Source organism: Panthera uncia, chromosome D1 (assembly GCF_023721935.1).
Source record: "Panthera uncia isolate 11264 chromosome D1, Puncia_PCG_1.0, whole genome shotgun sequence".
In the NCBI taxonomy this organism is placed as follows: Eukaryota; Metazoa; Chordata; class Mammalia; order Carnivora; family Felidae; genus Panthera; species Panthera uncia.
The window spans coordinates 54,740,988-54,755,249 of NC_064808.1; the positions used below are offsets into that span (position 1 = coordinate 54,740,988).

Consider the following 14,262-nt stretch of genomic DNA (forward strand, 5'->3'; position numbering starts at 1 on the left):
CCTACCCCCCCAAAAATGCAAAATCCTGGTCTCATTATTATTTTTTTTTTTTTTAGCAAAATGGCAAGAGTTATAAAAAAAAAAAAAAAAAAAAGCAGGTTCCCTGCTTCCCAACCCCAAGAATCTAAAGTATCCCAGCATACAATCAACTAATGTAAGTATAAAATGTTATTGTTAAACTACTAAGTGCCTATGGGAAAAATAAAACATAGATTCCACCACAGCAAAGACTAATACAGGCTACTAGCTTTGATTCCTAGTAGATTCAACCATCATTCATTTACCAAATATTTCTGGTACCTACGAGCCTGGTGCTATGCTAGGCACTGGGGATACAATGAACAAAATAAGTTGTAATCTTCATGGGACTTACGTTCTGCTGTGGGTAACAGACACACACACACACATACAAATAAGAATTATAAATGTGGTAAATGCTTTGCCACAGATTAGTTTTTGAAAGCTGAATTGTGGAACTGTAAAACCTAAAATAAATAATTCATGAAGAGTTACATCAAGATGACATGGGCTCCAAAGACCTTTACTAATGCATAAGAAAACTACAGACACTGCCCAGGAAAACAGAGATCAATCTTTCACTGTCAAAGCTATCGGATGGCATTACTTAGCATTATAGCAGCCTTAAAAGATAATTAACCCCACAGTTCCAGAGTTAAAAAGCATGTAAATACAATACTTTAGAAAATATCTAAGAGGAGCCTAAAGAAACACTGACATCTAAACGTAATGTGGTATCCTGAACTGAATCCTGAAACAAAAAAAGATGAAAAGAAATCTGAATAAACTATGGACTTAGTTAATAATAATACATCAATATTGGTTCATTCATTATAAAAAAGTACCATACTAATTTAAGATGTTAAGAACACCGAGGAATACTGGGGAAACTGGGTGGGGCTATATGGGAACCTTCTGCACAATCTTCTCAATTTTTCTGTAAATCTAAAATTGTTCTAAAAAATAGTCTATTAAAAAAAATCTAAGATGACTTCAGGAACTACAGGGAGGTCATTGTCAAGACTTAAATAAAGTAAAAAATGAGAAGCCACGGAACTCTGCAATGTCATTTAGAACATAAATACTCAAGGAATTCAAAGGAAACCTTCAAATATCGAACTTACGATCTCTACTCATACTAAAACCTTCCTAGGGCAGAGATTAAAGGTTTCTTCATGCAAACTAAATAGTTCTTCATCACAACATAAGGCCGGCAATAACATCCCTAGAGTGCACAATAAGCACTTTAGATCCTATTTATCAATAATGACGAATACACTATATTTTACACATGGCATTGTCCTAAAAGTGCCATAAAACACCTAGACTGGGTTCACGCTCACAGGTCTTACCAAGTTACTTAAAGAAACAAGTTTATACATGCTTCAGGAATATTCATAAGCAAAGAGGAGACTATCCTTTTCCTTGATAAGGAAGGAAGAGGCAAAGATTATATATGAAAAGAGAGAAGTGATTTCTCAGCTCCAACTAGAAGCAATTTTGCAACTAACGTTAATCTACTTCAATGCCATATATATTAGTATAAACAGTTCAAGGTAGTTGTAAAAGCTCTGAATTTATATCAGTTATCTGCTTTCCAATCAAAAGAAATTTTCTTCCCTACAGCCTAATCTAAGGTACCTAGCAGGTAACTCAATGATGATTTAGAAGGAACTAACCTCTCAATGTGTGAATTTTAAAGATGGTCATGAAAAATGTAAGAAAAACAAAAAAGGATGATAATCTCTAAATTGTCGAGTGCCAAGTTTCATAATTCAGCATAAAATTGCTATCACCACAAGAAGTTATTTTGGAGAAAGCCATCACAAAACTATGATCCTGTATGTAATACAAAGTAAGCGACAGCAGAAGCCTGACCAGGTAAGTAAGATCACGCTACTCATCATATACTGTGGAATATTAAGCATAAAAGGGTCATTTAGCTGAAACGGCATTACATATTGAAATCTAATTTAGATAACCAGATGATGAATCTATTCTACTCTACTCCATTACTCCCTAGCCCCTAAGGAAATCCTACAAAACAAAGATGTTCGTTATTCTCAGGCCTTCTCTCACAGGAATCCTAAATATATTTATATGTTGAAAACACTCAGAAGAAATGAAATAATTAACATTTCCCCGGTAATCCCCGTTTGCACCGCCATAAAGAGAATCAGACACTGCTTCATGTTGAAAGGAGGAGAGGTGAGATGTGAAAAATTCCAAGTAAAACGATCATGACATAGCATCTGGCAGAGATCGGCAAAGCATCAACAGTGCCAGAAGAATTGTCAGGGCTCAAAGTCATGAGAAGAAAATGAGGTTTTCCAACAAGCCTCAGCCTAACCCAAGAAACAAAAATCACCACTGCCGCCACCACCCCTCTTACTCCCCAACCACTCCATCCTCAAGTCGCCTCCAATTCAGACATATATCTTCCAAACTAATTCCCCACCCAAGGGAAAACCATCCAAGAATTTCTACGACCCCCCATTTCCCACCTCCCATAAGATCCGCATATCCCAGGGCCAAGCCTCTAAGGAAAACAACGCCCTAATCCCCCCACCCTCCTAGTCCAAGGTTGAAGAGGGTCGGTTCCCGGGAGCGGGGCTTCCCGGAGTGGGGCTTCCCAGGGTGGGCCATCACAGAGCTGACGAACTGGAATAAAAGCAAAGATAAGGGTGGGGCTCAAGGAAGGGGGCTACGGTTGGTGAGACGAAGGAGACGGGAGGAATAAAGGGATGGACAGCAGGCTGGGGCTGGGCGGGGTGAGGACTGGGGGGAGGGGGCAGACCGACGGGAGAGGCCCGGGCTGCGGCGGGGGGGGGGGGGGGGGGGGGGGGGAAGGTGGTGGAAGGAGACGTCTGAACCGGGGACGGAAGGGTCAAAAATCTGACCGACGGATCCAGACGAAGAGGAGCCGGTGGCTAACAGAGGTCAGCAAACACCGGGCAGGGCTGGGGGTTACCACCGAGCGTAAACGCGAGGCCGGTAGAGAGAGCCTTTGCGGACAGAAGGGCCGCACTGGGGGCGGTGCGGGGAAGCCGCGGCCAGCTGCCAGGAGTGGGGGAGCCGCGCACTCACCGCTCTGCTCCCCCAGGAACACCAGCTTGAATTTCCTCAGCGGATTCCCGAAGTCTCCGCCCGCGGACATGATGAAGCCGAAGGAGCTGCCGCCGCCTCAGCCCAGAGACCTCTCGGACCGACGCTGCACCAATCGGCTGACGAAAAAGGTGAGAGGAAGGACCGGCGCCGAGCTCTCTTGGACCCTGCAGGGCCCGGCGGCGGAGCAAGACTGGAGGGCAGGACTCCTCCCCACAGACAGGCAGCCGTCGCCGCCGCCTCCCCGCAGAGTCGCCTTAGCACCGAGAGGCCCGCGGCTGGGAAAGGAAGGATGGCGGTGTCGGAAGCAGCCAAGGGTGGGCTCTAAGTTACCAAGGCTAGCGCCGTTCCCTTCTCAGCACCCGGCACCGAGACTGGGGTGAGAGAAGAGGAAGGTGGCGGAACCGGAGCCGCAGACGCGTCTGGGACCTCTCACGCGCTGCGCCTCAGCTCCCACAGCTGCCGCCGCCGCAGCCCAACCTGCTGAGTGCGCGAGCCTCTGGCGCGGCGCGCGGCGAGCCCGGGCGCGAGCGTGCCGCCCCTCCGGCCGCCGGCGTGCGTGCGTGCGCGCGCGTGCGCGCCACAAGCCAGCGCCTTCCTGGTTTAGCCTGCTCTCCCGGCTTCTCCTTCACAGCGGAGACCAGGGCAGGTTAGGTTGCCACGCCAATCGGGAGAAGTAAGGGGGAGGCGGGGCGGAACCCTGGGGAAGTGACGGGGGTAGAATAAGGAGCATGTACGTCACTAACGTGAGAGCCAATCGGAAAGGGCCAAAGGCGGGCAGAGATGGCAGTGAGGTGGCGGCGCGAGAACGCGCGCGGCCCTAGCGCTATGGAAAGCGACTCACGGTGACTACCATGCGAAGTGTGGCGCGTCGCAGCCGGAGGGGAGGGGAAGCGTGGGGAGAAAGGAGGCGGGGCCGGCACCTAGGTTGAATTGACCCCAGCACGGTGCGCGTGTGGTGTGAGGTCCCTAAGGTGTCTACTGGGTTTCTCTTCTCCAGAACCCTCAGCCCTGCCTCGTATTCCTTAAATCTGCCCTTCACCCGTGCACCCACCCACCTACTCCATTTTTTTTTCTTATCATAATTCCTCACTGTTGCTCCCAGGAGTTTCATAACTACCAGAAGCAGAGCCTCTACATTTTTGCAGATGAGGAAATTGAACCTCAAACCTTCCTCAGAAGGAAATGACTTACAAAATCCACGAAGCCATAAAGTGGAACCTAGGTTATGTCTTTTTCCCCCATTGAACCTCTGCGACCTCATTATTGATAAGCCATTCCACTTCCCTGACCTGGCTTGGTGTGTTAACAGCCTTTGTTCCTTTGTGGGTGACGCCCACCTTCCACTGTGCTAGAAAAGGATTTAGACATCATGTAAATCAAACCCTTCATTTCACAGATGGTGAAACTGAGGTCCAAGTAGGAAAACAGCTATGCAAAAAGGTCACACAACAAATTAAAGGTAGAGCCTGACCTTGAGCCTGAGTGTGAGGGAAGAAATATTTTAAAGATCACCTTTTCCTCCTGAGGCTAGGTTTCTGAATCAGTTATGGGTGGACCTCCCTTAAATTAGACCTCTGAAGCAGGTGCATTTTTCTGTGGAGAGGATCCATAGCTTTCATCAGATTTTCAATCCAGTTTATGACTCAAAAAATGAAGGTTAATGTGACAGCCAAGAAGAACCTCAGGAGACCCGACAACTAGGTATAATGTAGATGTAAGTAACAGGACAACTCAGCATAGGCTTTTAAGCTGAATGGGATCCTGGGAGAGAAAAAGGACTTTAGGCAAAAACTAAAATAAATCTGAATAAATATGGACTTTGGTTAATTACAGTGTATCAATACTGGTTCATTAATTATAACAAATGTTTCATACTAACATAAGATATTAATAATAAAGGTAACTGGGGAAGGAGAGTTCATATGGGGACTGCTCGGTTTTTCTGTAAATTAAAAACCTAAAAAAATAAAGTATATTAATAAAACATAAACAAAAAGTTAAGAATCACCAAATTAAAGAATTCAGCATCCACATCTCACCACACTATGGGACAGCATCCAAAAATGTAACCTCTATCCTCGAGGAGGACACTTTTAAAAAACTAGTATCAAAAAAACGTGGAAGGAGCGCTGAGGTGGCTCACTTGGTTAAGCGTCTGACTTCGGCTCAGGTCATGATCTCATGGTTCGTGAGTTCAAGCCCCACCTCAGGCTTTGTGCTGACAGCTCAGAGCCTGGAGCCTGTTTCGGATTCTGTGTCTCCCTTTCTCTCTTCTCCTCCCCTGCTCGCACTCTGTCTGTCTCTCTCTGTCTCTCAAAATAAATACACATTTAAAAAAAAAATGGGGAGTGACAACCTGGCTGATTCATTCAATAAAGCATGCAACTTTTGATCTTGAGCTGTGAGCTCAAGCCCAATGTTGGGAGTAGAGATTACTTTAAAGAAAAAACTATCAAAAATACTTCCCAAGTTAACAACGAAATAAAATCTTACAGGATCAAACAAGCACCATCTCAAACTCAGTGATGAATTGCTGAACTAGAATTAAGGAGAGACATAAATTAAGGGGGGCTTTCTATGAGAACTCAAAATACTGTCTATTCTGGCCTATCAAGACAATAGCTGTATCTCCAAACCTCCTTCCCTATCAAAATTTACTCACTTTTGGTTCCTCACAGCCAAGTGGCAAAAGGATTTTGGAACACACCTCTAAAATGAAGTGGACAGGGCGCCTGGGTGGCACAGACGGTTGGGCGTCCGACTTCAGCCAGGTCACTATCTCGTGGTCCGTGAGTTCGAGCCCCGCGTCAGGCTCTGGGCTGATGGCTCAGAGCCTGGAGCCTGTTTCCAATTCTGTGTCTCCCTCTCTCTCTGCCCCTCCCCTGTTCATGCTCTGTCTCTCTCTGTCCCAAAAATAAATAAACGTTGAAAAAAAAATTTTTAAATGAAGTGGAAAATTGGGTGCCTGGGTGGCTCAGTTGGTTAAGCATCCGACTTCGGCTCAGGTCATGATCTCACAGTCTGTGATTTTAAGCCCTGCATCAGGCTTTGTGCCGACAGCTCAGAGCCTGGAGCCTGCTTCAGATTCTGTGTCTCCCCATCTCTAGGCCCCTCCCCTGCTCATGCTCTGTCTTTCTGTGTCTGTCAATAATAAATAAACGTTAAAAAAATGTTTTTAATGAAGTGGAAAATAAACAAATAAATGATAAAAACCCAAGTCATGATATGGACATTTATGTTTTGTGTGTTGTTGGGTTTTTTTTAATATTTGATTTAAAAGTAGCTTGTCAGGTCTGGTTGGGCCCTCCCCACCAGTAACCCAGAACCGTGGCACACACCAAGAGCAGCCCACGCCAAGAGAATATTCAAAAAGAAAACCTCTTGCAAACATAAGTGAGTGGCTATTTTTTCTTCCTGATGGGTACCAGGTTTTCATTATATTTCCTGAAATAGCTTTTAAAGTAACATCTGAGGATTGGAGCTATAATTACTTTGTACTTCCTCCAGAACTTTATGAATCAATTCCTCCCTGTTGCCTCCCTGGTCCCTGTAGTCACCTAGACAGGTGATGCTTTTCTTATTTTGAAGAGAGATGTGGTATAATCCACCTCTTCCCTTAGCTGTTTCAATATTTAAGCTAGCATTTTGCATTGACACATACACAGCCTCACTCTTCTCCGAAGTTGCACTCATATTTATCCAGTACTGTGTATAAGTCATATGTATTGCCTTCAGAGATCTTATGGTCTAAAAATTGTATATCAAGTGCATGGGGTTCATCAAATGGAAAGTTACTTGCGGGGGTGGGCAGGGAGGAGGAATTAAAGAGGCCTTTTTCCAGAGTGCTTTCACCAACACTTTCTGCTCCATGATTTCTTATGCACTCTTCTCCTTACCATAAACACTTTCCCCTCCCTTTCTCTCTCCAATTCCTACTCATCCTTTAGGTATCATCTTTCAAGTCTTCAAGAAGAATTCTCTGTCTGCTCCATCCCCACCAACAGTGTAAATACTTCTACCTGTCCTCTGCTTGTACCTTATTCTTCCCTATCGCTTAATTATTATTGTTAATTGTCAGTGTTCCACACCTGACTGTAAGCTCCATGAGGTCAGAGCTCATGTCTTGTATACCCAACACTTGCAGAGTGCTTGACGTAATAAGCACGCGACAGTTATTTGCTGAATAAATGAAATAAATGGGAGGCATTATTTTTAGCTTTCATTAAAGGATGAATGAGATTTGGGCATGTGAAGATGGAAGGGCGAGAGCATTTTGGAAGAAGAGAACATCACCTAAAATCACATTATGTAAGGACGCCTAAGTGGCTCAGTTGGTTAAGTGTCTGACTCTTTTTTTTTTTTTTTAAATAAGTTTTCTTTATTTTTGAGAGGCAGAGAGAGACAGGGTGTGTGGGGGGGAGGAGCAGAGAGAGAGAAAGACACAGAATCTGAACAGGCTCCAGGCTCCAAGCTGTCAGCACAGAGCCCGATGTGGGGCCCGAACTCACCAACCGTGACATCATGACCTGAGCCGAAGTCAGACGCTCAACTGACTGAGCCACCCAGGCGCCCCAAGTGTCTGACTCTTGATTTCAGCTCAAGTCTTGATCTCCAGGTTGTGAGTTCAAGCCCTGCGATGGACTCCATGCTGGGTGTGGCGCCGACTTGAAAAAAAAAATCACACTATGTAAATTGATACTACATTCCTTAACACCACTTATGAAAAAGATGCTCAGAACAGATTTGTGACTAAAAATTTGGGACAACGAGAGAGGACAGCTTTGGCAGCTCCAAATCAAAAGTATCTGGAACAGTTTTCTTTAAACAATTTTAAAGGGATCATTAGAGGCACCTGGATGGCTCAGTCAGTGAAGTTTTCCACTCAGATCACGATCTCATGGTTCGGTCCATAGGTTCCAGCCTGGAGTTGGGCTCTGAGCTGACAGCACCAAGACTGCTTGGGATTCTCCTCTCCCTGTTTCTCTGTCCCTCCCCCATGCTCTCTCTCAAAATAAATAAATAAACTTTAAAAAAGTCCTAAAAAAAAAAAAAAAAGAGGTAGATGAGGAAAAACTGCCGTTCTTCTGCCATTAGATGTGATTATATAAGGACATGATATCTAGAGCATTAAGAAAAAACCCAACCCATTGTTGATGGCTGAGCTAAAAGCATCATTGAGCCATTGTACCAATCCAGGAAATGGCCTTCCTCTGGATATCTTTTTAGCAAAACAATAAATGTCTTTGTATTTAATAATGTCTTCAGATGTCTTCATCATTGTTACTTGCAGCTGAAAGCATCTGACATTCTCATCTTCGGATCTCTTAAAACATCTCACACAATTCCTTGAGCATCAGTTATGCAATACTGTGTGTGTGTATACATAATACAGTGATAGTTATCAAAAGGAACTGCCCTTTTCTGTTTACTACTCCCTAAAAAGAATTTATTAATCTTGGAGAGGCAGGAAATCAATAGAAGTAGAAAACTGCCCAGGTAAAAGGACTGTAATCATATTGTTCATATTTGAAACAAATAATAGCTCTGGCAGGAATTCAAATTCCATCAAATGTGAAGCCCTTCTAGCCCACTCTGCAGGTTATCATAATCATCACTGCTAAAAATAATAGTGGGTCAATATAGAAAGCATAAAAATGAAAAATGCTCAATAATTCAAGGTGACCAATGAAACGAGTAGAATTAACACAAGGTATGTTTTAAGTGAGTCTCTTTTTTTTTTTTAAAGACTATGAGAAAAAAAAAAAGAGGAGGGAGGCGTCATGTCAAAATCAGTTTTCCAAATACCCTGACCTACAAAGATGTGCCATGGGAGAAGTATAAAGGTTATTCAGTCAAGGTGGAGGAGAAGGTGGTAAAACCTCAATGGAATCATCCTTCCTGTGATTATAGCCAATTCATAAGCTAAGTCAGAAGATATTTTTGCTACAGACTAATCTACAGAATCTATTTTTGATAATTCCATTTTGTTCCGTTCATGTGAATCACGGTCCTTGTTATGAATAATGTGATTTCTCACAGCCTTAGATGTGGGGTGTTACTTCCAGGATTTAAAATTGCAGTGGGGGAAGAGGTTGCTTCTTTTTATGCCAGTTCAGCATGTGTAATACCTGACACATTGCTAGAGCTCTCCTCTCCCCACACTGTATCCCCCACAGATAATAAAGTCTCCTCTAAGATGTATAGGAGAATGAATCACTCCACTTACCACTAAGAGATAATCACTCTCAGAGTAGAAGAGAACAACTGCTTCTACTGCTGTTTATGTAAAGAACAGAGCATCTTAGGACAGAAAAGTGGGACCAATACTGTTTGCACTAAAATGCCAACAGACTATACAGCCAAATTGTAACTTGCCTAAGAAGCCAAGAGAAGCCATCTTTTTGTGAACATTTCTCCCGATTTTTGAATAGCACAAAGTGACTAGGACTTATTTTTATTTAATTTAATTAATTTATTTAATTTATGTATTTATTATCTATTCAGTTTATTTATTTTACGAAGTCATTACATCCAGCGATGTGGCTGATATAGCTAGCTGAAACTATCCAGTGAGATAAGAAGCCACAACATCACTTGGGAAAATTAAATTAACTTCCAGTTACAGGATGAGAGATTAAAGATGTTTCTGCTTCCTTCCTTTTCTGGAATTGTTCTAAAACAAAAATAAAAAATAAAAATGCAAACTCTGGCTCTCTGTAACCCAGAGCCATAATATTTTAAGTTGGGAGACAAAGATAGAACAGCAGTAACTGACTAAACAGAGCGTAGAAAGGGCTCCTTGAAGGAGAAAGTAACAAGAAGCAAGTCAAGTAACCAAACAGAACCCCAGAAAGGTTCAAGAATGTGAAGTACCAAGTACTACAGAAGGTAGGGGTAAGGAATGGGGCCAAAACCAAGGGAATTGTATCAAAGACTACATAAATAGTAGTCATGAACCCATCTGCATCTATGGAAGAATTAAACACAAGGGGCTCTATAACCAGGCACAGTGTACTAGGAGTACTAGGCTCAGATAACCAGGCATAGTGGAGTGCTAGGGTAAGGTGCCACCAGAAGATAGGGGAATTGATAACCAAAGGTCTCTCCCCATGCCCCTTTCATAACACTGGCAGTGTTTTATATGCCCTCCCCAAAAGACTGAAAGATAAGCTGAAACGTCCCAGAAAAAAAAGACCTGTAAATTTTGAATATGGGGGTAACTTCGGTAAAAAAAAAAAAAAAAAAAAAAAAGCCAGGTGAGGGGCACCTGGGTGGCTCAGTCGGTTAAGCGTCCAACTTCAGCTCAGGTCAGATCTCGTGGTTCATGAGTTCAAGGCCCACATCGGGCTGTCTGCTGTCAGCACAGAGCCTGCTTCTGATCCACTGTCTCCCTGTCCCTCTGCCCCTCCCTGCTTGCGTGCTCTCTCTCTCTCTCAAAAATAGATAAACATTAAAAAAATTTTTTAAAAGCTGTTTGACCACTAAATCATTCTATAATGAACCCTTCTAATCAGTAAATGCTACCTCCTCACATTGACCTTCCAATTAGTTTGATGTCTGCTATTAAAACTGAACAAACCTTAAAGGTTTCCCATATACTTGATAAAAGTCTCCAATATGAAACAAAGAAAATAAAACAAATAAACCAGCAAGAAATAAATAAGAAAGTCTATGATGAGAGAAAAGCTATTGCATTTATGAAAGAAGAACAAGATCATATTAAAAAAAATTTTTAATGTTTATTCATCTTTGAGAGAGAGACAGAGACAGAGAGACAGAGAGACAGAGCATGAGTGGGAGAGGAGCAGAGACAGAGGGAGACACAGAATCTGAAGCAGACTCCAGGCTCTGAGCTGTCAGCACAGAGCCTGATACAGGGCTCGAATTCGCGGACTTCGAGATCATGACCTGAGCTGAAGTCTGACACTTAACCGACTGAGCCACCAAGGTACCCCAAGATCATATTTTTTAAAAAGGAACACTGAAACAAAAACAGGCTTTCTTAGAAGTTAAAATTATAACAACCAAATTTTAAAAATACAATAAAAGAGGGGCAGTCAGAAGAGCATATGACTCTTGCTCTCAGAGTCATGAGTTCAAGCCCCACATTGGGCATAGAGATTACTTAAAGATAAAACCTGAAGAAAAAAGAAAAGAAAAGAAAAAAGAATTGGAAGATAACATTAAGGAAATGTTCCAGACAGCACAGCAAAAAGCTAAGAGATGGACAATAGATAATTTGAGGAGTCTTTAAGATTAATCCAGGAGATGGGACATACAAATTACAGGAATTATATGGAGAGAAAACAAAGAAAACTGTAGTATAAAAAAAATTATAAAATAAATTATATAAATAAAGTTCTCACACCCGGGGGGCATGAGTTTACAGATTGAAGTGTATGTCAATTGCCCAGCAAAAATAAAAGAAAACCACATCAGCTTATATCATGAAATTCCACAACATCAAAGACAAAAGGAGATCTTAAAAGTTCCCAGAAATTAAAAGCAGGACATATTGAAAAGATTGAAAACCAGAATGGCATCAACCTTCTCAATAATAACACTGGAAATTGGGAAACAATGAAGCAATTTCTTCTAAGTGAAAGGATTTTCCCAGCTATGCAAGGTCTCAAAAATTCACACTTTTCCAAAAAGCTATTGGAAGACCCAAACAAGGAGCTAAATGAAAGAAAAGTTACAGATCCAGGAATCATAAATCTTATACAGGAAAAAAGTAAAAGGTATTCTCAGGCAATGCAAAGAGTAGTCACAGGGCAACAGTTGTACAGCAGGCCTAGAGAGTAACCAGTAGAGATGGAGCAGAAAAATGGAAGTTAAATTTAACCACATAGGAAATGGAGTTGAGACAACTAGAGGAAAAGCTGCCAACAAGTGCAACAAAAACTAGGCAAATGGAAATAGCATCTTAGCACTATCAGACTTTTTTTTTTTTAATTTTATTTTAAAGGAATCCCTACACCAATGTGGGGCTTGAACTTACAACCCTGAGACCAAGAGTCACAATTCTACCGACTGAGCCAACCAGGTGATTTGAGCGCTATTAGACTTTCTTTTTAAATTTAATTAATTAATTTGTTTGTTTGTTTGTTTTAAGTAGGCTTCACACCCAGCATGTGAATAAAGGGTTTTGAACTCATGACCCTGAAATCAAGACCTGAGCTGAGATCAAGAGTAACTGACTGAGCCACCCAGGCACGCCCCCACTATTTTAAGACTTTCTTAAACGAGTCATATATACACAAATATGTATGTTATTATACAAAGATACATATATTTTCTTGATTAAACAATTAACTCTTTTAAGTTTTAAAGCTCTTCTCTAATTCTTATAGTTTGCCAGTCCCTCATTAAACACTAACCATATGCTACCTTCTATTGTTGTTAAACTTCTTTCAGAAAACTATTTATTGAGTATCTATTAACCACCCTAATTTATTTACACTTCATAACAATGCAATGAGTTAGATACCATTATCTTCACTTAAAAAATGTGGAATTTAGAAAATCAGTAATAGAGCTAACAGGAGATGGGAATCACTTAAATCAGGAAAGTTACTGTCGTCCTTGACTTTTTCTTCTTCTGTATCATCCACCATCTAAGCAGTCACCAAACCCTATGAAAGCTACTCTTTAACATCCTTCTATTTAATTGTCTCCATATTCACTGTTACCATTAGTAGGATAATTTGAATGAATCTGGGCTTTCATGCTCCTACCACAGGCCCATTTCTCATGGCACTAGAGTCCAAAGGAACACAAAAATGTCACTCTCTGCACTCCACAATGTTCTCCAGTAGAGACTTTCATTATATCTATGATCAGGATCAATCTGAAGAACTTGTCAAAAATTAAGATTATAAAGCTCTAAACTGAAGCTACTAAGTCAAAATCTCTGAAAGTATGGCTTTGGAAACTGATTTTTAACGGGTCTAGCAAGTGGAATTTTATGCACTTTAAGTTTGAGAATCAGTCTATTACTCCACACTTTCTTTGTGTCCTGGTTTGTCAATTTGATTATAAGCTATTTAAGGTAGGAGTGTGCCTGATGCATATAATGTACTTCCTGGGTCTTATATGTATTTGGTGCTCAGAAAAATATGCTAAGAACCGAATATTGAATCTATGTGCATGGCAATATATATAAAATAAGTTAAGCAAAGGATGCCTGGGTGGCTCAGTTGGTTAAGCGTCCAACTTGATTTCGGCTTGGGTCCTGATGTCATGGTTCGTGAGATCGAGCCCCACATTGGACTCTGTGCTGATAGTGTGGAGCCTGCTTAGGATTCTCTCTTTCTCTCTGCCCCTCCCCTGGTTGCTTGCACTCTCGCTCTCTCAAAATAAATAAATATTTAAAAATAAAAAATAAATGCATAAAAAATAATAAAATGAACAAATACCATTAATAATCTTTAGAACTTATAATTTTTGTGGCCCCTGAGTGGCTCAGTCAGGTAAGCTTCTGACTCTTGATTTCAGCTCAGTCATGATCTCATGCTACATGAGATCAAGCCCCACATTGGGCTCTGCACTGACAGTGTGGAGCCTGCTTGGATTCTCTCTCTCCCTCTCTTTCTGCCCCTCTCTTGCTGTTCTCTCTCTCTCTTAAAATAAATAAATAAACATTTTTAAAAAAAGGAACTTATAATTTTTACTTGACTGCATCATTTACTCCTATATTAAGAGGGCATACATTTAAATTTTTTTTTTTTCAACGTTTTTTATTTATTTTTGGGACAGAGAGAGACATAGCATGAACGGGGGAGGGGCAGAGAGAGAGGGAGACACAGAATCGGAAACAGGCTCCAGGCTCCGAGCCATCAGCCCAGAGCCTGACGCGGGGCTCGAACTCACGGACAGCGAGATCGTGACCTGGCTGAAGTCGGACGCTTAACCGACTGCGCCACCCAGGCGCCCCAAGAGGGCATACATTTAAATGTAGAGTTGAATGTATATTAAATATTTACATAAATTATTACTAATTAAGATAAAAAATGTTACTAGAGACAAAGAAGCATATTTTATAATGGTAAAAGCATCAGCCCATCAAGAAGACATAACACTAATAAAGATATATGGACCTAATAATACACGAAGATTTAATAATAGATGAAGCAA

The 14,262-nt window shown here is 41.6% G+C and overlaps 1 protein-coding gene across 2 annotated transcripts in view; it reads right to left on the reverse strand.

The window, feature by feature from the left end:
* RAB6A (RAB6A, member RAS oncogene family) overlaps nt 1-3,798 on the reverse strand; it is an 87,320-nt gene extending 83,522 nt beyond the window's left edge. The window contains exon 1 of one of the 2 annotated variants that reach the window (XM_049652026.1): nt 3,106-3,798. In XM_049652026.1, the coding sequence (XP_049507983.1) occupies nt 3,106-3,175 (70 nt within the window). In that variant the 5' untranslated portion in view covers nt 3,176-3,798. The remainder of the gene's footprint in view (nt 1-3,105) is intronic. The other variant, XM_049652021.1, reaches the window with a different exon arrangement.
* Nucleotides 3,799-14,262: the final 10,464 nt, after the last annotated feature.